The sequence below is a fragment of the Ziziphus jujuba genome, chromosome 7 (assembly GCF_031755915.1).
Source record: "Ziziphus jujuba cultivar Dongzao chromosome 7, ASM3175591v1".
In the NCBI taxonomy this organism is placed as follows: Eukaryota; Viridiplantae; Streptophyta; class Magnoliopsida; order Rosales; family Rhamnaceae; genus Ziziphus; species Ziziphus jujuba.
In genome coordinates, this window is record NC_083385.1 from 16,961,540 (window position 1) to 16,986,323 (window position 24,784).

Genomic DNA, 24,784 nt, shown 5'->3' on the forward strand with positions numbered 1-24,784 from the left:
AAAAGACATAGAAAACTATTTGATTGCGTTATTTTAATTTTCTATACTTTAGTAACCATCATCTAAGAATCTTTTTTTTAAAATCCATTTTCATATGTGCACAGGTAAAGAACTTGAGAGTGACTTATGAAAATGAAATCTTATGTAATTCATGGTAATCCACATCATCCAATTAATGATATATCATTTAAATATATTTTTTTTTATTCTTTTAAAAATAAAATTTAAATGGAAAAGATAAAGCAACCCATAATAAGATCCAATATTAATTATTATTTTGGGTTTTTTTTTGTATCAAGAGAATTATTATTTGAGGTTGATTATGACCTTTTTAAAGTTAATTTAAAAAATTTATAAGGTAACTAACATGATATGTCCTTTTTTTTTAATATATATATATATATATATGTATATTAATTATCACTGTTAATAAATGATCATCAGTAGAACATGCTTGTTAAAAGACAATTTAAACTGTCATTATTAAAGAGTTCATTTTTAAAACTTTAAAATAAAAATAATGGAATTAAACATTTTAATTAAAATTTATCATGTAAATATGGGACCATATCTAATAATGATAAATAATAAAACTCCTCCATAAATCTCTTATAAAGTTATGAGCATATCAAAATTGTATGCTTATATTTATATAAAAACAAAGAATTTTCACTCGTTTTTTTCCCCTCTTTCATCGTACCATATTTTTATTTCAACATCAACTAATTAAAAAGCATATCTTAAGTCATTAATTATATGAGAGGAGGACTATTTAGTTTAATTCTTTTTGTGTGTATGTTAATTGGACATCATTAAAAATTAGGTAAATAGAATAGAAAGAAGATGTTCAGTTTCAATTTTTATATTTTCATTCTTTTTCAACCAATAATAATATTTTATTTTATTTTATTTTAAATTTTATTTTTTTATTATATTTATTCTATTTCTTCATTAATATTTGTAAAGAAGATGATATCATATTATTGATGTATAGAATGAAAATGAAAAAAAAAAAAAAAATTTTGAAGAAAAGATGCGGAAGATATTAAGAAAAAAGAATACACACACATCATCAATGAGTTCCCGTGTACTACAGAGCTTCTATTCGAAAGATACAGAAGCATGCCCTGCAAAGTTTATGTATATTGGTTTGAAATCAAATTATGCTCGCTTTGAAAACGACTCTCTACTTCTCCTCCTTTTTCTGCATTCAATTCCACTTTTTGTCTTTGGCCTACCTCCCCGTACAAATATATATACATATATACAAATATAGATATATATATATATACACACACACACACAAACAATTTTCACATATAATTTTCATTCATCTATGAGTGTTAGTTATATGGTAGTTTTACTTATATAATATTACTTTCTCTCTTTGCCTTCTCCGCCCTCTCTGTAATTTATATGCATAATATATGTATATATATACATATAGAGAGAGAGAGAGAGAGACAGACAGACAGAGAGAGAGATTCTAGACTCTATATATATAGATATATATATTGGCTGTCTATATTTATATATCCATATCTTCATCTTCAGCTTTCTATTGTAGCCAAAACTAAAAACATGGGGTTCTTCAAGACAGAGAGCATGGTTTATAAACCAGTGAAGGAAGTTGATTTAGGCCCTGAAAGCTCTGAATTCTATCTGCGAGCCAATGTCAAAGGTTTCAATTCTTTCACACATACACATATATATAGATTATCTGTTTTCTTTTCTAATTTTTTGGTTGTTAAATTGATCTGTATATGATATTGAATGTATATATGCTCTGTTTCATCAAACTCTATGTACACAAGAAAGATTGATATAATTCAAATCAATAAATGAACTTTCTGGTTACCATGAATTTTGTTCTTCTTAATTTTTGATTTAATTTAAAAAAAAATTCTTGGTTTTCTCTATTTTTCATGATTCATGATCAGTTTCTCTTGATACTACCTATTGCATTGGTAATGGATTCTGAGTTTGGTATAAATCATTTTTATGCTATCATTTGGTGCTGTACATGTTTTTTTCTTCAATCTGTATGTTTCAATTTCTTGAGTTTTTATCATTGACTTTCTGTGTATATATATATATATATATATATATGTATCTCTGTATGTATATAGCTCCTCGCATGGCTGGAATTCTGGTGAAAGTTTTTGCTTGGTTTTTGGAGTCAAGGATCTTTGGGACCTTGTTATTGTACATATTGAAGGGAAATAATTTGATTCATAAGGTAAGCCATATATATATATATATATAAACACATGTTTTGATTATGAGCTTCATTTTACTCTCTGGTAAATATTTGTGTTATATATGTATGAAAGCTTAGTTTCTCCTCTCTTTTTTTTCTTTCCAAAGAATCAAATATAATGGAAAACAATTCTCTAAATATATATATGTATGATTATATTCAATGTGAAACAAGAGAGAATTTTAGAAGGGTTTTACCAAAGGAAAAGAGAAGAATTTAGAAGGTACTTCAATTGAGTATCAGACAATGGCAGAGCCCCACTGCAAAATACGGAATTGTCAGACGCCTTCAATTTTGCTGAAAAGATTTTGGACCAAATAATTCAAAATTTTAAAACCACAAAAAAATAAAAATGGAATTTATTTTTATATATTTCCTTTTTCCTTTTCATCAATTGTTTTTTCTTATCTTTCTACCAAACATTTGTTTACAAAAAAAAATAAATAAATAAATACATACATATATCATCTATAATGATATATACTTCAACATTTAATATATCATAGAAAATATCTTCAGATTTTATTTATTTATTTTAATTTTTTTTTAGTTCAAAAATACCTTGAGATTGGAATGACTAGTTTTTACATTGATTTTTAAATTTTTAAATATATTATTATCAGCTTTAATTACTTTTAGTTGGAGAAGAAATTATGGAATTGACGTGTGAGTTCGTTTGCCAATAATTAAATGATTTAGGAAGTGGATAAAGTCCATGTCAAAATAATTAGGTAGTTGGATCGAAAATGAGTTTGCCTTCTGAAAGTTGCTTGCCTTTTTCGGTTTATAAAACGACAAATTTCAGCCAAAAAAAAGGACAATGAGCAAGCCTTCTTTAAGTGAAAGAGTACCAAAATGAGATTAAGCCTAATTTTAATAAAGTACAAGTTGGTGTTTAATAAACTTCCAAAATACCATTTTTCATTCTAGGCTACCCTATGTTTCTTCTTCATAAATCAGCTAAATAGGATACGGAAAGCTTCACCACAATTTAATTGAAACTTCAAATTTCTAATAAAAGCTTCATCTTTGCCTCTAGTCATGGAAAACTTGCTCTATTGAACAGATAATTTGTGTATAATAAATATATATATATATTGAGCATTTTTCATAACCTTCAAATTTCTGTGCAGCTTATTAGAGATGCAGAGCTGGAAGAACCACCTATCTACACTCCTTTACATCCGTTTGAAGGTCTACTATACACACACACACACACACACACACACACACACACACACACACACACACACACATATATATATATATTTATATATTTCACCAATTCTTTTAGGCTATCTAGTATTTTATTTTTCATTGAATATCAATAAAGCATCAATTTGACATTTACATGTATATACAACTTTGAATAATTTATCTGAATAGCAATAGACCATTCATTTAATGATGCCCTTTTTCTGTCAAAAAATCATCTAGTTTAAACCCAGCAAACATTTTCATAATCTAATTGTATACTATTGTTTCAGAAGTGATTTGTTATTATTATTATTATTATTATTCATCTAATGCAGACCTGAAAGAACAAGATGTAAAATGCATAGAATCCGATTTGTCTGGACCTGAACAAGTTCGACTAGCAATTGATTGTCTGCCTGTCTCCTTGGAAAAACCTTTGAATGGTTCAAACCTTCCTTTCTATCGATGGACAATATCAGATTATTCGAAGGCCTATAGCAGTGGAGAAATAACTCCTCTAGTGGTATGACAGTTTTTTTAGTTACTCGTTTTAGTCAAGTGCTCCTTAAGCTTCTTTGTATCTTTCTGTTCTTCCCCTGTCTGCATCTTCATATGATAGCTATAACTCCCCTCCAATGATCAGTTTGTGTTACTTTACATTGTTATAGGTTGCAGAGAGATTTATAGCTGCTGTCCATGAATCTTCAAGTCCACCATTGCAGATGTCATTCTTCATTAACTACACTGCCGAAGATATTCTAAGTCAAGCGAAAGAATCAACATTGCGCTATGAGAAAGGTATTTGTGTGGTTATAAAGATTTTTTGTTACACCTTTTGATAAGTTACAACGACTAGACCAGCACCTGAAACTATGCTGAGATAATGTACTCCATTTACTAACCCTTCTATGCCACAATAATTGGGTTTTCTGATCCAAGAATCTAATGGTTACGTTTCTTTTGCAATTTGAAATATAATTCCTTGTCCAGGAGCACCTATTTCTGTTCTAGATGGAGTCCCAATTGCTATCAAGGATGAAATAGATTGCATGCCTTATCCAACTACAGGTAAATTTAACATTTCATGTTTTCCATATATATGCTTGATTTTACAATTTTATTTTTTAAGCATAATAGTCTCGCTCAATCTTAAACCTTTTCTTCCCCCCCCCCCCAGGGGGTACAAAGTGGCTGCACAAACAAAGACCTTGCACAGATGATGCATCCTGTGTCAAGCGCCTCAGATTATGTGGTGCCATTCTGGTTGGAAAAACCAATATGCATGAACTTGGGGCTGGAACAAGTGGGATAAATCCCCACTACGGGTAAGAAACATCCACTTTATGGATAATCTCATTATAGTTTAGGTCTGTCAAACATAATGTTTTTGTGCTAAATGGAGCCAAATGGATTGAACTGATAACTAGGCTACCAATTTCCATTTTCCTTTACATAAATCTTAAATTTATCAGTGATATCCACCATTGATTTCTTTGCTAGTTAATAGAATATTGATTTGATAATTACTTTTAGGGCTGCTAGAAATCCATATGATCCCAGCAGAATCACTGGAGGTTCGTCGAGTGGATCTGCAGCATTGGTGGCTGCAGGGTTATGCCCTGCTGCTCTTGGTGTTGATGGAGGAGGTAAATTTCCTTTTTCATTGAGGGCACAAATGTTGTGGTTTTTTTTTTTGTTTTTTTTGGCACTCCATCATAGATTATCCTTTTTCCAGCTTTTGCTTTGAATATCTAGGATGCCGCACCATCATATTTTTTTATTTATTACTTGTGTTTTATCCAGATTATTCTCTACTTATTGATAGAGTGTAAGTATGCAAGGGTCCTTTTGAATTGGTAAAGGGATATAAGGAGAGTGGAGAGTAAACCATGAAGCACTTGGGAATTGAACATTTCTCAAGGCTCACAATAGGATGACCACAGGTTAGGTTGATGCAGATTGTCTCTTCTCTGTCCATATAGTTTGTTTGACCAACCACTTTGAAATCTTTTTTTTATCTTTCATTTGTAATCTAATGGTTACTGGAAAGGCCTAAATATCAGTCTGCATATGCTAGCTGTGTGGAGTATAGCTAACCTTCAGCATTACAAACTATATCCTAATGAATTTGCTAAGCTTTCTTTGGACACCATAAATTCCATAGAAACTCAAACCGAGTTTTCTCAACTATACCCTACAATAGGATTCATCTGTGCAAAATCAGCTTCACATTATGGAGAGTTTATTTACAGACAAGGTTCTAAAGCTGCTGATTCTTTATAATAATGTGATTGTAGAAAATATTATATAGTAACTAAATAGTGCTTTCATTTCTGGTTTGTGTTTTAGGATCTGTGAGAATACCAGCATCTCTTTGTGGTGTTGTTGGTTTAAAACCAACCTTTGGGCGCATACCTCATTCTGGGTAACTTATTTGAGTACTATTCTAGTTACTTATAGATTCATTTCTCAGAAGTTTTTCTTTTGACTTCTTAACATTCATTTTATTTTATGCTCAGAGTTCTTCCTCTGAATTGGACAGTTGGGATGGTTGGGATACTGGCAGGCAGCATTGAGGATGCCTTTATTGTGTCAGTATTGTTTCATTATATATCCTTATTTATTACATTTTTTCTTGTCTTTTTTTTTTTTTTTTTTAATACCTTTTATATTTTCAATTTACTATCCGCAGTTATGCAGCCATGAGTGGTGAATCTCCATTTCATCAATCCAGTATGTTGGTAAGAATTGGTTTTCAAAATCTTCTGAAGTATTTGTTGTATTTTTAGGGGCTTATTGTGGCAGAAACTATAATTTTATTATTTAGCTAGTTCCTATCTATTACTTTTTAGTTTTTTAAGCATTTTTATTCAACCTATCAACTAATTTACCCTACTTACCCTCAAAGGATGTCTTTTTAGTCATCAACTTCAGGATCATAGACAGAATTAAAAAGAACTTTATTTTTTATCTGTCTTTTCAATTATTTATTTATTTATTTATTTATTTATTTTTGTCTCTCTGTGTTTGGATACCTTCTAGCCCAAACTAAATCTTCCAAAGTTGAACGGAACAACACCGGTTAACATCAAATTGGCAAAGTCTGTGGAGGTTAATGACCTGTTTCTCAACCTAGTTAATAATGCACAATTACATTTTATGAATGATAAAACTGTTCCTATTTGATTCTGAATATTTCATAACCACTAATTGGTTCAATTAGTGGTTTAATGATTGTAGTGATGACATCAGAACATGCTGTGATGATGCCCTGCAAAAGCTTCACAAGCACCATGGTTGGAAGGTACTAGCAATCAGAATACTTGCCTCTTTTGTGCTATGAAACTCTTTTCTTGCAGAGAAAAATGGATGACAATTTGTCAAGAATTAATTAACTAAACTCCTTTCATCCCATACTCATGATGCTCCAAATACATGATATTTTCTTTGTAAACAAACAATGCAACAATTGGATACTTATCCACATTTTCGATACCTAGACTAAAGTCCATGTAACATATTGTCATGATTAATACAATTGGTATACTAGTTGGTAAATGATATTGTGACCACTTGCTAACTTGTCAAGTCTTTTTTATATGTAAGACAGTAGAGGTGACCATTCCAGAGATAGAGGTGATGCGCCTGGCTCACTACTTAACCATTGGATCTGAGTGCAGCACTTCACTTAGCTCTTATCTGCAAAAGCTGTATGTTTCTTTTTGCTACCATAATTTCCTCTTAAAAGTTTTCTTGTTTAAGAGGTATAACAAAACCCAGATACTGACATTAGAAGCTCATAAAAAATAGGAATTTCGCAGAATTAGGATGGGATGCAAGAGTAGCACTAGCTGTTTATGGTGCCTTCAGCGGCAAGGAATACATAAAAGCTCAGCAAATTAGGTAATTGATGGCCTGGTTTTACTTCAGATATGTTAAATTTTACCTGTAGTGAAAGAAATATTAGCAAGCTATTCAAAGCTACAATTTTAATATATTTGGAACTCAATGAACAAGGTTCTGACTGATAAAGAATCTAAGCCTTTTCAACTATCTTGACAAATAAAATCGACCAAATACTTCATATTTGAAGTGATATTAGTCAGATAGATAATATATTGTAAGTATAAAATGTTCTCCTACATCAATTTCTTATGAAATGTGAATAAAACCTCAATATTACCAGCACTTCCATTTCTTGAACATGTGCAAGAAGGTTTTCCACCAAGCAAATTGCCTTTTAGAAGTTCACAATCCGTATTACATGGCTAAGCTCCTTTTGGTTATCTTGTTTATGTGTTAATTCCTTATGCTACAAGCTCGTTTACACATTGACAGGAACCGACAGATGCAGTTTCATAAGAAGATATTTGCCCAGGCAGATGTCATTGTTGCACCAACAACAGGGTACTATTTTTCTTCTCTAATTACATCTTCTTCTATCAGGATTTCTTCCAATTTGTTATATGAAAAATCATACTCGAAAGTCAATTACTTTCATCTGATCCCGAATTAGTTGAAGATGCTGTGGTTAGTTCATGAAACATACAAAGAATATGACTCAGTGAAAAAAAGGGAAAAAAGGAAAATATTTGAATCTAGCTTATTCCAAATTTCTCTAAAATTTTAGGAAGTTATTGACTTGACATGTATGACAGAGTAACAGCCTACTCAATTTTAGATGATGCTCTCAACACTGGTGAACTTGACTACGTAAATGGAGGTACATAAAACTTAGATCTCCACATTTAAAACTATGGATAATACTTGGTTATAATTACGAAAATCACCATAACAGCCTTGGTCAATCTAATTGAGACAACCATTGTCCTACTATGTCAGCTGCACTTGTTCGGTATTCAATATCAGGAAACTTCTTGGGATTTCCAGCGGTGACTGTTCCGGTATGATCTTATCCCCACGTCTTATGTTTTTCTTGTCTTTCACGACTTGTAGATGCAGTGGAATGTTTTCAACTTATATTACAAGTCATTTTTTTCCCAACATGATCTTTTTCTTGGTAGGTTGGATATGACAAATCAGGTTTGCCAATTGGTCTTCAGTTCATCGGTAGGCCATGGACTGAGGCGACATTAATTCACATAGCATTCGCAATGCAGGTATAGTAAGCAAGCGTTTAAAAACTGTGCTTCTTGTATAGTTCCTCTTCTTCTTCCTTCTTGTTATAGTACAAATGATACTCATTTGTTTTCTTGTTTTCTCCACAAATTTCTTGGCATTTTAATGATGATCAGCCAACTCTTGAGAACTTCTTGATATGGTATTCTATAATATAGTCGCTGACCAGCAATATATAATTGGTTTCAGGCACTTTGTACCTCAGTCTACAAAAAGCCAGAGGTTTTCTATGATCTACTCAAAAACAACTAAAATGCACAAGGAAATTTTCTGATATTACACATCAGAAATGTTTTCGAACTACTGAAATGGAACAAGGACCCATATGATCTCCATGTTTTTAGGCTTTGTTTTTCCAGGAATAGCAAGGGGAAGAAGATTGAATTGAAATCATTATTGTACATGCTATTATGGTAAAAGATTTTGCTTCTAAGAAGTGACTGAAAGCGCATTAATATCAGTAGAGGAACTACTTGCTTGTTTTTGTTCATGCAGACTCTCTTTTATATCACATAAATATTTACACAACAAATACGTAGAGAAACCAATTTTTTTTTTTTCCCTAAATTTATATAAAGAAGAGCTTATTAAGCTTCATCAGAATATAAAATTTGTCATAAGGCCAACAACAATAGGAATCTCAGAAAAAAACAAAAAATATATATATACAAAAGAAGGTCCTACCGGGAGTCGAACCCAGGTCGCTGGATTCAAAGTCCAGAGTGCTAACCACTACACCATAGAACCTTCGAGGAAACTGCTTAATTTGCAAATGTAAAGTCATATATTGTCCAAAGTTCATGCAGGACAAACTTGCGCGGGCAGCTCTAGAATTTTAAGGATAAATTTCTTAATCATCACTTTTATACAAATTTAAAGAAAAATATTATATCCTTTTAAAAGATCAACCTATTGGAGTAACTATAATAACCATTTTTTCTCAAAGTGTATAATTTTTTAAATGTGTATTTTCATGTCTTTAAAAATTACAAGGTCATTCACTTCAATTTAATCTTTTGGTGAACTATCTTTCCTTACTACATGTTCATATGCAATCAAGATAAATATAATTTTTTTTTCCAAATTTGGAAAAACAACTTTTCACCAACCTTATCACTTACTAAACAGGGCAAAAGGAGTTAGAGTTGATGCCCAAAACTTGGAAGATTTTTATTCATTTATTTTTTATTACAAGGGAAGAAAAAAGAAAGACTACAGACAGCTTTCACAGGAAGACAATCTTCCCATACAGTTAAAAAGAAACAAGTTCATCAATACCCATTGGGAGCTATATCAAAAGTATGCAGACCAAAAAAACAAGAATGACTAAAATTAGCAAGACCATCAGCAATTGCATTGCTCTCTCTGTAAATATGATTAATTGAGAAGCCAGGATTACTCTGAAAGAAAGCTTAACAGTTCTTGATAAAGGCATAAAAATGGCGATCAATCTGGACACCCTTGAGAATCCAAGACACAACTAGAGCATAATCCATCTCAACAAGCACATTGTGATAGTTTTCATCCTCAACAAATTTGAGGCCATAATATGAGCCCTAAATTTCAGCTAAAATGTTGTTGGTCCTTCCTAGATTCACTGAATAACCATAAATCCAGCAGCCACTGGCATCTTTAATAACCCCCATAGCACTAGCAGAGTTCAAGCTTAACTTTGTAACTGCCATCAGTATTCAATTTAACAAAACCATTAAGCAGAGGGTTCCACTTGATCCAAATGTTAGATAAATTAATATTTGTGGACTTAACATAACTAATTACTCACTTACAAGGTCTATTTATGACATTAATGAGATTGACCTATTTTATTATTTTGTAATAGGGTTCTTGGTCACACATTTTCTATAAGACTTCAATTGGCCCATCGACTGGAGAACTATCTCTTTATAAGCCCAATAACTTATCCATATATATATATATATTTTAATTATATTATTAAATTATTATTATTTTAGTGTGTGTTAAAATGAATGGATAAGTTTAACTTACATAGACTATAAAAAGTCTAGAACAAGCAAACTGATACATACTGTATTTTTAGGGTTTTGAGAGATCAGTTGAGAGTGGTTTGAGAATAGTGTGTCCATAGGCGCTATTTTACGTTGCTTTCTATTTTGCAGGATTAAAGATTCAATTTATCAATGGCTGCGTTTGGAGGTTAGTAATTTTATGTTTCAATGGAATTTATTATGTATATTTAGATTCATAAAATCTAAAAATTGATATCAGAGCTAGTTAATATGGATAATAAATTTCTTTGTGATTAGTCTTTGCTATATTCATAATGATCGGATTATTGCTGTATGTGACCGTTGAATGATATGTGCGATTCAAATATATATTCTTTATTTTTTTTTCTTTCGTATGGATATATGAGATTCAAGATTACATATTCTGTGAATATACATAATATATGTCTGATTGCTTTTCAAAAAAAAAAAAACTGTGGAATTTTTTGTTTATCACCCCTTTTACAAAATATTGGAAAATTGTGTTTTTGGATTTTTTTTTATTTGGGTATTGCGGTTCTTGTTCTTTACGTGGAATGGAATATGTTTTGCCATTGATTTGGACTGAAACCCTTTAGTAATTGGGCAAAAAATGGTGAAACCATGGCTGAAATTTCTCTTGAGTTTGGGTGTTTAATTTTCTGGGTTTTTGGACCAAATTCATTTGGGGAAAAAGTTGCCCGTTAAGAGACGAATCGAATGGTACCGGTTACACAGAAAACGGTGGTCGATTTTGTGGCTTTCTGGTCGGGTTGGGGAAGCGGGTCGCCCGATCGATTAACCACGAAACCGGGTTGTCTCTGACGCGGCTGAGGGAAGAAGACGATGACATCAGTATCCTCTTGCTGACGGCAACATCCAAAAAAAAAAACATGTTTTTCTTATTTATATTTATTACTCATTTGTTGATTATTTATTTATTTGTCTATTGTTTACTATAAAATAAAATTAAACAATATATATATATATATATATGTTATTTATTTATTTGTTTATTGTTTATTTCTTCCATTCCAATTTTCTTGAATTAAATTAAATTGCCTATGTTTGGAAAATTAGATTTTGTTAGCTTTTCTTAAAGAGGCTTTGTGCCGAATTGGTATAGTAGTATGGAATTTTAGGTACTCACATATCGTGAGACTTATTTTGTTTGTATTATGTGTACCAATGTAATATATGTTGGCATAGTGGATGAGATATTTTATATTTGCCTATTTTATGAAATTGCCAAATGTTGATTTTCTCCCACTTATTAACTAGGATCTATACGAGTAACCAGGCTACCCTGTTGGTGGTTTTAGTTGCTTTGTAGAACGCCCGGAATGGCAGTGGAAGTTGATTGAATGCCATGAATCGCAGGTTCTAATTTACCCTGTCGGTGATTTAGTTCAATGCATTTGATTGTGGTTATTTGGTTGACTGTCCCTGGCCCGCAAAAGGATATCTTTAGTGATACAAAGACCTTAGCGATATTGATATTTTATGTTTTGTGTTAAGGGGTTGGAAAATAGTCATTGTTTTATATATATTAAATACTTTGTTGTGTCTACTATTTTCATAGTTAGCAGCACTCCAAATGTTCTGCCTATGACTGCCATGATGAAATTAGATGGGACAAACTATCAGAAGTGGAAAAAAACCTTGGTTATGAATTTGACATTTATGAAATTGGATTTGGCTTTGGAGATAGATCCACCAGAGATTGGAAGTATTCTAATAAGTGCTGCATAATGATGATGGAGAATTACATGGATGAAGCTATATATGCTAGTATTCCTAAGGTTGATACTGTAAAGGAACTTCTTGAGGAGATAGGAAAGAAGTTTATCAAGTTTGATATGAATGAGAAGAATCATTATTTGGACCTTTTGAATAATACTAAGTATGAGGGCGCTTATCAGATAGGAGAAAGGAAAGAGTACTTCAATGGAATGTGTGATTATTCTAATGGAGTAAGACACAAGAAGATAGGCTGTTGAAATTTAAAAGGAAAGCAAGAGAAGAAAGATAATATTTTAATGATTGAGACCAATATTATTGATGCGCCTATGAATTCTTGGTGGTTAAATACTGGAATAACAATTCATGTTACTAATACATTGCAAGGGATGATAAGGCAAAGGAGGTCAACCAATCTTAAGCAGCATGTTTATATGAGAGATAGCTCAAGAGTGAAGGTGGATATCATAGGAACAATCAAGTTAAAGCTTGCCACTGGACATGTTTTAGAATTATAAGAAGTTTCCTATGTACCGTCAATTAGAAGGAACTTATTATCTATTTAACTTTTGGATGGTTAAGGGTTTAGTTTTTTTGTTTGGTAATAACAAAGTTGAAATGTATAAGGATGGTAAAGTTGTTGGTTTTGAAGTTTTATGTGGCAATTTATATAGACTTGATTTATTTAATAATGGTCTCAATTATTCTGTTAATTCTATTGTTGCCCCTATTGTTACTTCTAAACATCCAAGAGTTAATGATAATTCCTCAATGTTGTAGCATAAGTATTTGGGATATATTTCTAGGCACAGGAGGGAAAGGTTAGTAAAGGAGAAAATACTTCCTAATCTTGATTTTTTTTTATCTGTCGACTTGTATTGAATGTGTGAAAGGGAAACTAACTTCAAAGGTTAGAAAGGATAAGATAACGAGGTGTGGAGGTATTAATGCACAATATACAATGCCTGGTACACCTCAGCAGAATGACATAACTGAGAGGAGGAATCGCACTTTATTAGATATAGTGCGATCTATGTTGGCAAATTTAAGTTTGTCAGATTACTTGTAGGGAGAGCCTTTAAGGACGGCACCTTATATTTTGAATCAAGTTCCAAGTAAATCCGTTTCTAAGACTCCTTTTAAGTTGTGGTCAGGAAAAAAGCCTAATTTGCACCATATTCGAGTATGGGGTTGCAAAGCTGAAGTAAGGATTTATACTCCCCAAATTAAGAAATTGGATCCTAAAACTATTAGTAGATATTTTGTTGGCTATTGTATTGGATCTAGGGGTTCAAGATTCTTTTGTCCATCTCACACCACCAGAATTGTGGAATCAGATAGGGCTATTTATTTTGAAGATGATTTTGGATTTGATGATAGTAATGGTCCAAGGAAACCTCAATTTAGAGAAGAAATGTATTCATTCACAGTATTGTTATTCTTGATAGAGAGATTATTAATCCGGTAGTTGATGAACCAATAGTTGGTCAGGATGAATCCATTATTGAGGAGCAAGATATTCCAATTATTGCAGATACTGATGTGCCTTTGAGAAGGTCACAAATGACTAAGAGGTCAGCTATTCCTGATTATTATGAGGTTCACTTGCAGAAGCATGATTTTGACATAAGTGGTGATTCAAATCCAATCACTTATGAGGAGGCTATAAGCAGTTCGCACTTCAATTTTTGGTTGGATGCAATGGAAGATGAAATGAAATCCATGGTATCAAATAGAGTTTGGGATTTGGCTGAGTTACTAGAGGGTAGCAAGCCTATAAAGTGCAAATGGATTTTTAAGACTAAAAAGACTCTAATAGTCAAGTGGAGAGGTATAAGGTTAGATTTATAGCCAAAGGATTTAGCCAAAAGGAAGAAATTGATTATAAAGAGACATTCTCTCCTATATCCACAAAGGATTCTTTTAGAATCATTATGGCGATTGTGGCTCATTATGACCTAGAGTTGCATCAGATGGATGTTAGAGCTATTTTTCTGAATGGTGATTTATTTGTGGATGTGTATATAGTTCAATTAGTTCGTTTCCAGCAAATAGGGAATGGTAATTTGGTTTGTAAGCTTAAGAAATCAATTTATAGTCTTAAGCAGGCTTCGAGTCAATGGTATCTCAAGTTTGATGAGGTTGTCACCAAAAATGGTTTTAAGAAGAATATTGTTAATAGGTGCATATATATGAAGGTCAGTAGGAACAATTTTATATTTCTAGTGTTGTATGTTGATGATATACTTTTGGCTACTAATGACACTAACCTATTGGATAAGACAAAGTAGATGTTATGCAACCATTTTGATATGAAAGATCTTGGTGAGACTTCTTTTGTTTTGAGAATCAAGATTGTTCGAGATAGAACTAATTATGTGTTGCAGTTGTCCTAGAGAGCCTATATTGATAGAATCTTTAAGAGATTTTATATGTATAATTGTTCTCCTGGAAATGTACCAGTCACGAAGAGCGAAATATTTTTTTAAAAATCAGTGTCCCAAGAATGATAAAAAGAGGATGGCGATGAGATATGTTCGCTCTTCTTCAGCAGTGGGTACTTTGATGTATGCTCAAGTTTGTACACGACCTGATATAGCTTTTGCTGTGGGTGTGCTTGGTAAATTTATGAGCAATCCTGGTCATATTCATTACCAAGTAGTTAAAAAGGTCTTTAAGTATCTTCAAGGTACTAAATATCATAGGTTGACATATTGACGTACCAACTCTCTTGATGTAGTTGGTTATAGTGATGCATATTATAAAGGCTGTGTGAATGATAAGAAATCTACCACTGAATATATATTTATCATGGCAGGAGATACTGTATTTTGGCGGAATACCAAGCAGTCTATGACAGCATCCTCGACTATGGAGGCAGAGTATGTAGCATGTTATGAGGCTACTCATCATGCAATTTGGCTTCAAAATTTTATTTTTGATTTGGGAGTAATTGACTCCATTGACAGGCCTATTATGATGTATTATGACAATACTGCAGCGGTGTCTTTCTCCAATAATTAAAAAGGTACACCTGGTACGAGATACATTGATGTAAAATATTTTGTGGTAAAGGAGAAAGTTAAAAAGGATCTCATTACTGTTATTCACACATCTACTTACAGTATGGTGGCAGATCCACTGACCAAGGCCTTACCAGTAGACATATTTAAGGAGCATATGTTCCGTATCAGATTGTTAGGCAGTTGAGACTGCTGAGGGTCAGTGGGAGTTTATTATGTATTGTGCAGTAATATCCATGTTGAGTATTATTTATTTTTTTGGATATTTTGATACAATGATATATATGTGGATCATTATTTATTTATGAGATGATTTATTACACATATTATTGCTCCTTATATTTACAGGCGTGTTGAGATTTTTAGTCTATATATATGTGTATGTTGATCCACAGATGCCATGGTGAGTCCTTATTACTTAGTTTAGGTATATTGTTGTATCATGTCGATATACAATGTGCTCTAATGAAATGGTATTATGTGTTGGGGGATTGCATGTGGCTAGGTAAATCTCTACTACCTAGACTGAGTTTATGGCATGCAAAGTGCTCAATTGAAATGGTATTATATTTTGAGAGATTTACAGAGAGAATCTCTATTACCTAGTCTAGTATATTGTCGTGCCCAGTCAGTGTGCTATATATTTGGATGAAATAGTATTATGGTTCGGAAGATTCTATAGAAAGTGAGTTTAAATTATATATATAATGATTATGCAGTCTAAGTGGAAGAATGTTAGATAAATTAATATTTGTGGACTTAAAATAATAAATTACTCACTTACAGGGTTTATTTATGTCATTAATAAGACTGACTTATTTTATTATTTTGTAGTAGGGTCCTTGATCACATACTCTTTATAAGGCTCCAGTTGGCCCATTGGACTGGAAGATCAACTCTTTTTATAAGCCCAATGACTTACCTATATTTTTCTATTATTATTATATTATTAAATTATTATTATTTTGGTATATTAAAATGAATGGGTAAATCTGACTTGCGGAGACTATAAAAGATCTAGGGCAAGCAAGCTGATACATACTGTATCTTTAGGGTTTTCAGAGATTAGTTGAGAGTAGTTTGAGAGTAGTGTGTCCATAGGCATTACTTTACGTTGTTTTCTATTTTGCAGGATTAAAGATTCAATTTATCAATGGCTGCGTTTGGAGGTTAGTATTTTATATTTTAATAAAATTTATTATGTATATTTAGATCCATAAAATCTAACACCAAATAAATTGCTGTACTTTGCCAGAATTATTATGATTTAAAGCAGAAACCATATCAACAGTGTAATTCATGATAATGTTTCTAAGATTGACAAGTCATTTTAAAGGGGCTTCAAAGCAAGATTTACATCTCCATTTCCAGATTAACCTACCTCCTATCGAAAATAAAGCATTCCAAGGAATAGTTTGCTTTGTAACCAATGATTCACTTTCATCTTACTTTTATAATTTATAAAAAGCCAATCATGCCAACCATAATTAAAGAAATGAGCATCAAGATCCAGGACACCAACAGCCAACCAAAACTTGGAAGATTGCTATAAGAGGAAGATAAAACAAATGACATAATAAAACAAAGATTTGGTTTTTAGCTAGCATACCAAATGAGATTTCTTTTATTATGAAGAATCTTCTATGGATTTCTAAGAAAGCCATGGAAGTGTGGTAGTTGAATTGGGTAGGAAGTCTCATTCTCATAGCTGGTTGACTGTCCTTGTGGTTGAAAAACTTCAAACAAACTTTGTTTCTTTTCTTTTAACAATATTAGCAAGTTAGTTGCTCGTCTTCTCTTCTTCTTTTTTTCCTTTTTTTTGCTTTTCACTTTTTTCTTTTTTGGATGTTTTAAGTAATTTGCTGTTTAAGCTATATTTCCACACAAAGCCAATAAATTTGTGGGCCACCTCAAAGCAAATCAAACTAGCTGGATAATTTCTTGCCATTTTTATTTATTTATTTATTTATTATTATTATTATTATTATAATATATTTTGAGATAACTTCTTGCCATTGTTTTCAAAACAGAAAAATGAATTCTTATGACCATGAAGGTTAAAAAAATATAAACAAGAGTCATGATATGTTTTTCAACATAAAATAAAAACGTGTACTAATGTATTAAGTGATGTCATATCAATTTATAGTAAAAACTTAAACAACCCTTAGCATAAGTCACCTTAGTAAACTTTCAAATTATGTTGCCAATATATTAAAATCCCAAATATATAATATTTTATTAAAATTCTTTACATGGATACAATTCACAGGAAATGAGATATTTGAGCTGCACTCAACCAAATGCAATCATTAAATGATTAGTCTCCTAGGAAACAATCAAATACCAGTATGCTCTAGTTCCTGTATATTAATGAATGAAAAAAATAAAATAAAATAACCCCCTTAAAAATTATGTATAAAAATTACCTCTCTGCTTTTTGCTTACCAAGAGGCATGTGTACTTAAATACATCTTTTGATTTACACGCATGGAATACACAGTTACTAAAAGTATAATGTAGAACTTTACAATGGATATTTTAGACCTATTTGTTTTTCTACAATTTCATTTTATTTGATCCTCACCGATTTCATCATAACTGAGTCTCACTATTATTTCTGGGAGAAAACTTGCCGAATCCAATTTTGGCTCTTTTTCTTGAGCCAAAAGGCTTGGTCTAGTGATAAACTGATAAGGATGGCTTAATGTCACTGACATTTTTAGAAGGATATGACCAATCACCAGCTACTTTAGAATATTCACAATCTTTTCTTGGCATATTCATTTCACTTGACCTCAATTTCCATGGTTCCAAGCCATTACCACTAAGCTCTACTGGTTTCTCGTAGTCCAGTAGGATATCATCCAGTGTTGCAAGAGATTTCAACTGCTGGCCAAGTGATGCAATAGTTTTCTGGCATTCTGCAAACTTTTTAGCAGCCATGACTAGCTCTTTTTCCTGCCACAAACAAGAAAAGAAGAAAATTAACATAAGAACTATTGGGTAAAGAAGGTGGTAAGTCGTAATCTAGTTGTATTATCTTGAAAGTAGAACCCCCACTGAAAAGACCACACATCCTATTAATAATAGCCATGCCAAAAGATTCTGTTTTCATAAAAGACACAAGATTTTTGCATGCCTAAATATGTGAGCATCATAATCTATTCTCAAGAAGCCTATAAGAAATTGTTTTACAAGAAATTAGTTCCGTTGCCCAGAAGGATTTGCTAACTGATTACAAATAGCTTAATTAAGAATAATAAGTTTCAGGTTTTCAGCAACAAGTACACAAATGAGCTTCTTCATTATCAATCAAGAAACAGGCCCAAGTTTTGAGAAACAGACAATCCAGGAAATATACAGAGATTGATTGCAAGGTTTTGCAGCAAGTCTTGCAGCAGATTTTAAAATGGGTAACACAGCAACAATCATTGACAAGACTAACAACCCATGGCAAATATGTTCTATTGTAACTGTTCTCTTGAATTCTTGAAGTGAAGTTAAATTGAGGATGTGATCATCAATGAAACTAGGATCGGTCAATCATGAGCCAGCCTAGGATCAGTTATTCAGTTACATGATATGGGCAAACGTTCTTAGTTTTATTGCTAAAAAAAATACCAAAGTGTTTTATTTTTCTTCTAAATAATAGCTCCCTTAGATAATACATTGTGAAAAACATTTATGCATTAAGCTTTAGAGTGGTAAAACTGACCTGCTTTATCTTCATATCGCCATTAATACTTTTCATACGCTGGAGCTCAGACTCACGTTGGACTTCAGCTTCATGTTTCATGTGTAACAGTTCCTTTTCCAGTTTCTGGCATTTGGCCACCTTGTCAGCTGACAAAGATTGCTCCTTCCGAACCTCTTCTTCTAATGAACCCACTTTAGAAACCAAGGTATTGACCTCAGCTTCACAAGCTCTAAGTTGTGACTCTGCCACCCCTCTCTTTGTTTCAGAAGCCCTTGTTTCTTCCTCTGCAGCTCTCTTTGATTCATTTGCAATTACCAGTTGTCTTTGCAACTCTTGCAACTTCTTCTCTGCTTTTAATAGCTGGCTCTGAGATATCTCAAGCTGCTTCCTACTCTCAGTCAGAGCTATCTCAAGTTCCACTTTCTCTGCCTCATTTCTCTCTAATTTGTCCTCCAGTTCTGAAGTTCTGTTAATCATGGCTTCAAGATCTGCTTTTAAAGGGTTTTCTCCACCATTAGCGTGACTCGATTCAAGTCCTGCCTCAAGGCATGATGTTTCACTTTTTACATCTGGCAATGCAGCAAGCTTTTCCATTTCAAGGAAATCATCCATGAGATTAATATCTACCGAAGGGACCATTAGGTTTCTTCCAAGATCCTTTTCTTTCTTAATTTGATGACTTTCTGTAACTACAGAAGATGGCCATGAATCTGACCGGCCCAACTCGCCTTCATTTGACTCCAAGCCACTGATTTTCTGCAAATCAGATTCAATTGCCAACAGCCTCTCCCCGCTATCTGACTGACTATCTGTAAAAGATTCTAAATAAAATGATGATGCTGAAAAACATTTCCCATCATAAATCGGGAATGCTTTACGAGCCATGGCTTTTAGCCTGCGGCACTCAGCTTCAAGCTTGGCCACCTTCTTTATGCTTTCTAAGTGTTGTTTACTAGCTGTTTCAGCTGCTCTTATGCTTAAGTCTCTTTCAATAATACTGATTTTTAGCTCCTTTCCTTGAGAAAGGAGCTCCAGTTTAAGGGCTGAGTTCTCCTTCTCAGCAGCATCTAGCTTTGTTTGCATATCATAATCAATTTGGGCAGCAGCGTTGGTTTTAGCACTTTGAAGTTGCGCCTGGAGCTCAACAAGTTGACTTTCAAGCCCAGACTTTAAAGAGTCCCATTCATTAGTTTTTGCTGCAATAACTTCATGGATCTTCTTTTCTTGCTCTTCTCTTGCTTGTCGAAGTTGCCTAACACATTCCTTCAGTGCTCCATCAAGATGACCAATCCGATCTTCAAGAGCCGAATTCTTCTGATTTGCACCCTCAAGTTTCTGTTTTAAAGCCGATACTTCTTTTTCAGCCTTCTCCCAGCCTAGCATTTGAAATAGCATGCAAAAGGATTAGTAAGTTACTCCCCCGTGAAGAGAAAATTATTAAAAGCTTCTGTAAGGTAAAGGTCTTCTGAAGTACTTGAACCATTAAGAAGCATTAACCTTGGAGGAAAGCAAATTTATAAGAAGAAAACAATTTTTTTAAGAAAAAAAGAAACATTAAATGTCTAGAGCATCATACTTCTGAAAAATAACTTCCACAATAATTTATTTGGGACATATTCACCACATGATTCATTCATAAAGCAATTATCTCTCAGAGTACAAAAAAGTTAAAAATGGGGCCCCTTAATATTAATAAGTTACTAAAAAGCATAAGATCAACAACTTTCAAGCGACTCCCGTTTGCCATTTGGAAAGCCCAACACCAACTAATACTACCAACTTCAGTAAACTCAGAGCAATGAGTTTAGACAAATACATATATATAAAGTTAACAATTGTTTTACTTAAAACTGAACTTGGATTATACTAAACTCATGATTTATGAAAATTATCTCATAGTCAAGTCAAGCAAATTTAAAGAGAATAACATTTATAATTAACATTAAATGACATCAAGAAATGCTACTCTTCAACCAAAAGAGTAAGTATTGATTCCAGGAAGTCCTTTTCATTTATGTTGTTTACATACAATCTCTTATTTCAGAATTCTATTCGTTGGCTCTCCCAACTCCAATGTTGCTTTTCCTTTAACAAATTCATATTTATTCAGCGTAAGAAAATTCAGGAGGCAGCATAATTTGCAACTGGGTAAGAAAAATTAATACCTGACACAGCTTCTTCTGCAACTTTAGCATGCTGCTTTACCAAGTCCTCTTTGGCACTAATGTTAAGAAGAGCAGCAGATAGTTTTTCTGTTAAAGCCTTCACATTTTCACTAACTTCTTCATCATTCGATGCAGCTTTAGAACTGACTTCTGGAGATTGAGTGCTATGAGTAGGATATGCCTTTGACAACAAATTTGAGCTAAATTAGCTTTCACCAAGGAAATGTTTATATATGTACAAATATATGTATGTATCTAAATATGTTCAAAACAAAAACAAAGAAACAACAAAATAAGCTTGTATAGAAATCATATGGACTGCAAAAAGGAGCCATATACTACATGTCTATAACCAGAAGTACCACCACTGTCAAAAAATAAAAAACAAACCCTTGAAGAAAGATCTGATACATGCTTGCTTTATTCACTAAAAGTGGCAAATTCACCTTTTTGTTTATTATTTGTATTGTTTTTTCTAGAGAGGAATCCATCTACTGCTTTGTTAAAATGCCTGAATATTTCAGTGTGCGGTAGTTTTTAGTTTCCATTGTTTGAATAAAAGAATTTTATGAAGAAAAAAGATGTCAAAAAATGAGAAGAAAACATTTTAGTTTAGAAATATCAACTTTATCTAGAAATATACAAAGCAAATATTTTTCCTTCCTTTTGTCTCTTCAAACATAGCATAAACAAGCAAATAGAAACGAAATACACAGATATATATACGCACTTATGACATCCAATGTATGTGAATAGGGATGCAGCGAGAAAAGAGAGAGAAAGTACATGCAATGAGAGAAAAAGGAAAGTATTATATGAATCCTAACTGAGCAGAATCAAGCAAACTTCCAAATTTCTTAATTCACAGGATCAAAAAATTTCAGTCAAAGGCAATGGACGAGTTAATTTGTCAAAAATGCTAATCACCCACCTGATCATCGGATAATCTTTCAGAATGAGAAGATATAGATCCTGAACTCTCCGTCTCGCCGGGACTCTTCTCGGAAGACTTCCTTCTCCACAGCCAACTTCGTCTGTCCATCTTGAATGGGAAGAAGTAAAGCGGAACCTCAGTAGCCTTTCCGATGGAATTCTAAGTTTATCAAAAAACCATCCTGAATACATCAAAGAAAAACAGCAAGAGCTAATCAAATCTGAAGCCTTGTGCTGGAAAATGAAATGGAAAAACAAGTGAGTTCTAGCTGGATGAAGTTTAAATCATCCATAGTTTGAAACCCACTTCTCTTTCTGCAAATGGGTTTGGATTGTATGGCAAATTCAGAGCTTTTTAACAAGGAAAACAAAATTCACATTTCAGAAGCAGTAAAAGAAGATTAGCATAAACTGTTGGACCACAAAGAGGGATTTTCTGGTAAACTTAGCTTAGAATTCACTCACCGTCCAATCTAACGTCGAAAAATAACCTTAACCACCCAAAAGGTGTACATTTATGAAAACGAAAAGTACATTATAAAATCAAAAAATGGATAGAAAAAAGAAAGTACGAAAACGAAAATGGATTGAGAATTCTGATATGACATCCATTTGAAGATTATGTTTCTTTATAATTACTTGAACACAAACCTCGAACAACTCGTCTGATGGACAAATACCTACCAAATTCCCCAAAATTCACGCTATGGTCTACAAGAAGAAGATAGAAAGCGAGAGAGAGAAAAGAGAGACAGAGACTGAGAGAGGACCACATAGAAAGTGAAATAGACACAAACACCCATTTTTTCAAAATATCTTCAATTAAAAAACGAAGAAATAGGAAGACTCACTTCAACATATCACCGAAAACGGAAAAAAAAAAAAAAAAAAAAAACCATTACCCATTTTCAAATACGTCAAAAATCGTAGACCCAACAAACCCAAAACGGCAAAGATCCGATAAATTCTGAGAAAAAGAACATACAAAACGCTCAGACGTACAGAATTCAAAAAATACCTTTTTTTTCTACTGTTGGCAAAAGAACTGGGCCAGGAGATCAGGAAAAAAAAAAAAAAAAAAAAAAAGCTCCAATAAAATATTGAAGCAGCTGAGAGAAAGAGTAAGAGTAAGAAATCATCAATCATCGCCCTCAAACAAATCTGCAGAGATTCAAAGGGGTTTGTCAGAAGAAAAAAAAAAATTTGCAGGGTACGTTGAATTTATTCATATTACTTGTTTTCAAGCTGTCTTTTTCTGGGTTTGAAAATTTAAAAAAAAAAATTAATAAAATTCAAAAAATAAAAATAAAAAATTGTATATAGAAAGAGTGATTACTGGATTTATGGGCATGTTAGGAAAGGAATTTGGAAGAAACAATAGTAGGACCACGTGGGTAGAGGCATGTTTTACAGAATAAAAACCACACCTTTTAAATTTGTAATCTTCATGAATCAGCTTTGCCATTTTTTTCTTTCTTTCTTTTCGTCTTCTTCTTTGTTTTTTTTTCTTTTTTATTTTATTTTCTATCTTTTCAAACGGTGATTAGCGTTATTCCCGCCATGGATGTGGAAATTTTAGCTCCCATTATTGTTAATCATTGGTTTCGATTTCCTGTTCATTTCCCTCCCTTGTCGTCCTTATTATTTTATTGGTAATGTTTTTGTTTGTTTTTTTTTTTTTTTCTGCTTATGAATATTTGTTTTTGTTATTTATAATTTTTTTAAAACTATTTAAATAGTATACGTGAATTTTATAGTGTAGAACCAAAAGAAAATTTTGTTTTAAAAATGGTTATTACTCAAACAATATGTCCTATTTACCCCTTCTGCCAAAACAAAACCAAACAGCATTTTTTTCTTCCATTTTTTTTTTTTTTGGGAGAAAAACAGCATTCTTTTATTAATCAACAATAGCAGTATAAATGTCAGATTGAATGGTATTAAGAAGTCATTCTAGCCCTTCCTCTGTTCATGACTCATATAAAACATATGGACCTAACTCATGGACAACTCAATTTGCTTATTGATGTAAAAATTTAAAATAAAATAAAAAGTATTTAATAATTGCCAATCGAAGCCAACAAATTCTTAAATCTTAATGCCCTCCATTAAAAAGCAATTGATACCCAAGCAAACATATCTGTCAAGAAGCTTATATAAATGCGACTGCATGTAAAAACAACCAAGCTTCCTTCATGACCATTAATTCCTAGACCAAAAAGCCAAACAGTATGTTTTATACATACTTTGATATATATATATATATATAAACTATAGCTAGAGTAGTGTGCACGCATTCTTAAAACACATATTAAAGTGTGATAATGGAAAAAAAAAAAAAAATGGTGAAAGCTATGTTGACTGACTAATGTGCACCTTGGTGCTATAAGGTAAAAGTCTTTTTTATCATTTTTTTAGATTAAGTTTAATAAAAATATATAAGAAATTATAAAAAATGAAAAAAAAAAAAAGAAAATTTATTGTTAAAAAAATATATATTTAGCAAAATTCTTGGACCCTATACTACATGGTTCTCTATTCAAAAGGGAAAAAAAATTAATAAATTATAAATATTAAGTTTAAGTTGGATGTTTTCAAAAAGGAATGAATTGGAATCTAAT

The 24,784-nt window shown here is 32.3% G+C and overlaps 2 protein-coding genes and 1 non-coding gene across 9 annotated transcripts; 1 reads left to right on the forward strand and 2 right to left on the reverse strand.

Annotated features, from left to right (window-relative positions):
• Nucleotides 1–1,063: 1,063 nt before the first annotated feature.
• On the forward strand, nt 1,064–9,086 carry LOC107425349 (fatty acid amide hydrolase). 4 transcript variants are annotated; one of them, XM_060819114.1, is made up of 20 exons: nt 1,080–1,681; nt 2,130–2,239; nt 3,394–3,454; nt 3,793–3,980; nt 4,126–4,255; nt 4,448–4,525; nt 4,635–4,782; nt 4,991–5,103; nt 5,807–5,882; nt 5,977–6,048; nt 6,150–6,198; nt 6,500–6,568; nt 6,681–6,761; nt 7,064–7,167; nt 7,268–7,360; nt 7,796–7,864; nt 8,116–8,180; nt 8,300–8,361; nt 8,482–8,577; nt 8,786–9,086. In XM_060819114.1, the coding sequence occupies exons 1-20, from the start codon at nt 1,417–1,419 to the stop codon at nt 8,846–8,848; spliced, it is 1,992 nt and encodes a 663-aa protein (XP_060675097.1). In that variant the 5' UTR covers nt 1,080–1,416; the 3' UTR covers nt 8,849–9,086. The 4 variants fall into 4 exon arrangements, 2 of the variants coding, with proteins under 2 accessions (XP_060675098.1, XP_060675097.1); XR_009639715.1 differs by lacking the exons at nt 8,300–8,361; nt 8,482–8,577; nt 8,786–9,086 and having other exon boundaries at nt 1,064–1,681; nt 7,279–7,360; nt 8,088–8,134; XR_009639714.1 differs by lacking the exons at nt 8,300–8,361; nt 8,482–8,577; nt 8,786–9,086 and having other exon boundaries at nt 1,066–1,681; nt 7,279–7,360; nt 8,116–8,185.
• A 185-nt stretch (nt 9,087–9,271) lies between these two features.
• Nucleotides 9,272–9,343, reverse strand: TRNAQ-UUG (transfer RNA glutamine (anticodon UUG)). The gene has a single exon. It is a non-coding gene; the product is annotated as a tRNA-Gln (tRNA).
• An 8,232-nt stretch (nt 9,344–17,575) lies between these two features.
• On the reverse strand, nt 17,576–23,755 carry LOC107425321 (filament-like plant protein). 4 transcript variants are annotated; one of them, XM_060819185.1, is made up of 5 exons: nt 23,591–23,755; nt 22,162–22,345; nt 21,231–21,411; nt 19,084–20,441; nt 17,576–18,326 (listed from the first exon to the last, which is right to left on the reverse strand). In XM_060819185.1, the coding sequence occupies exons 2-5, from the start codon at nt 22,270–22,272 to the stop codon at nt 18,045–18,047; spliced, it is 1,932 nt and encodes a 643-aa protein (XP_060675168.1). In that variant the 5' UTR covers nt 22,273–22,345; nt 23,591–23,755; the 3' UTR covers nt 17,576–18,044. The 4 variants fall into 4 exon arrangements, with proteins under 4 accessions (XP_060675168.1, XP_048335643.2, XP_015890799.3 ...); XM_048479686.2 differs by lacking the exon at nt 23,591–23,755 and adding an exon at nt 23,182–23,502; XM_016035313.4 differs by lacking the exon at nt 23,591–23,755 and adding an exon at nt 22,815–23,025.
• Between the last annotated feature and the right edge of the window lie 1,029 nt (nt 23,756–24,784).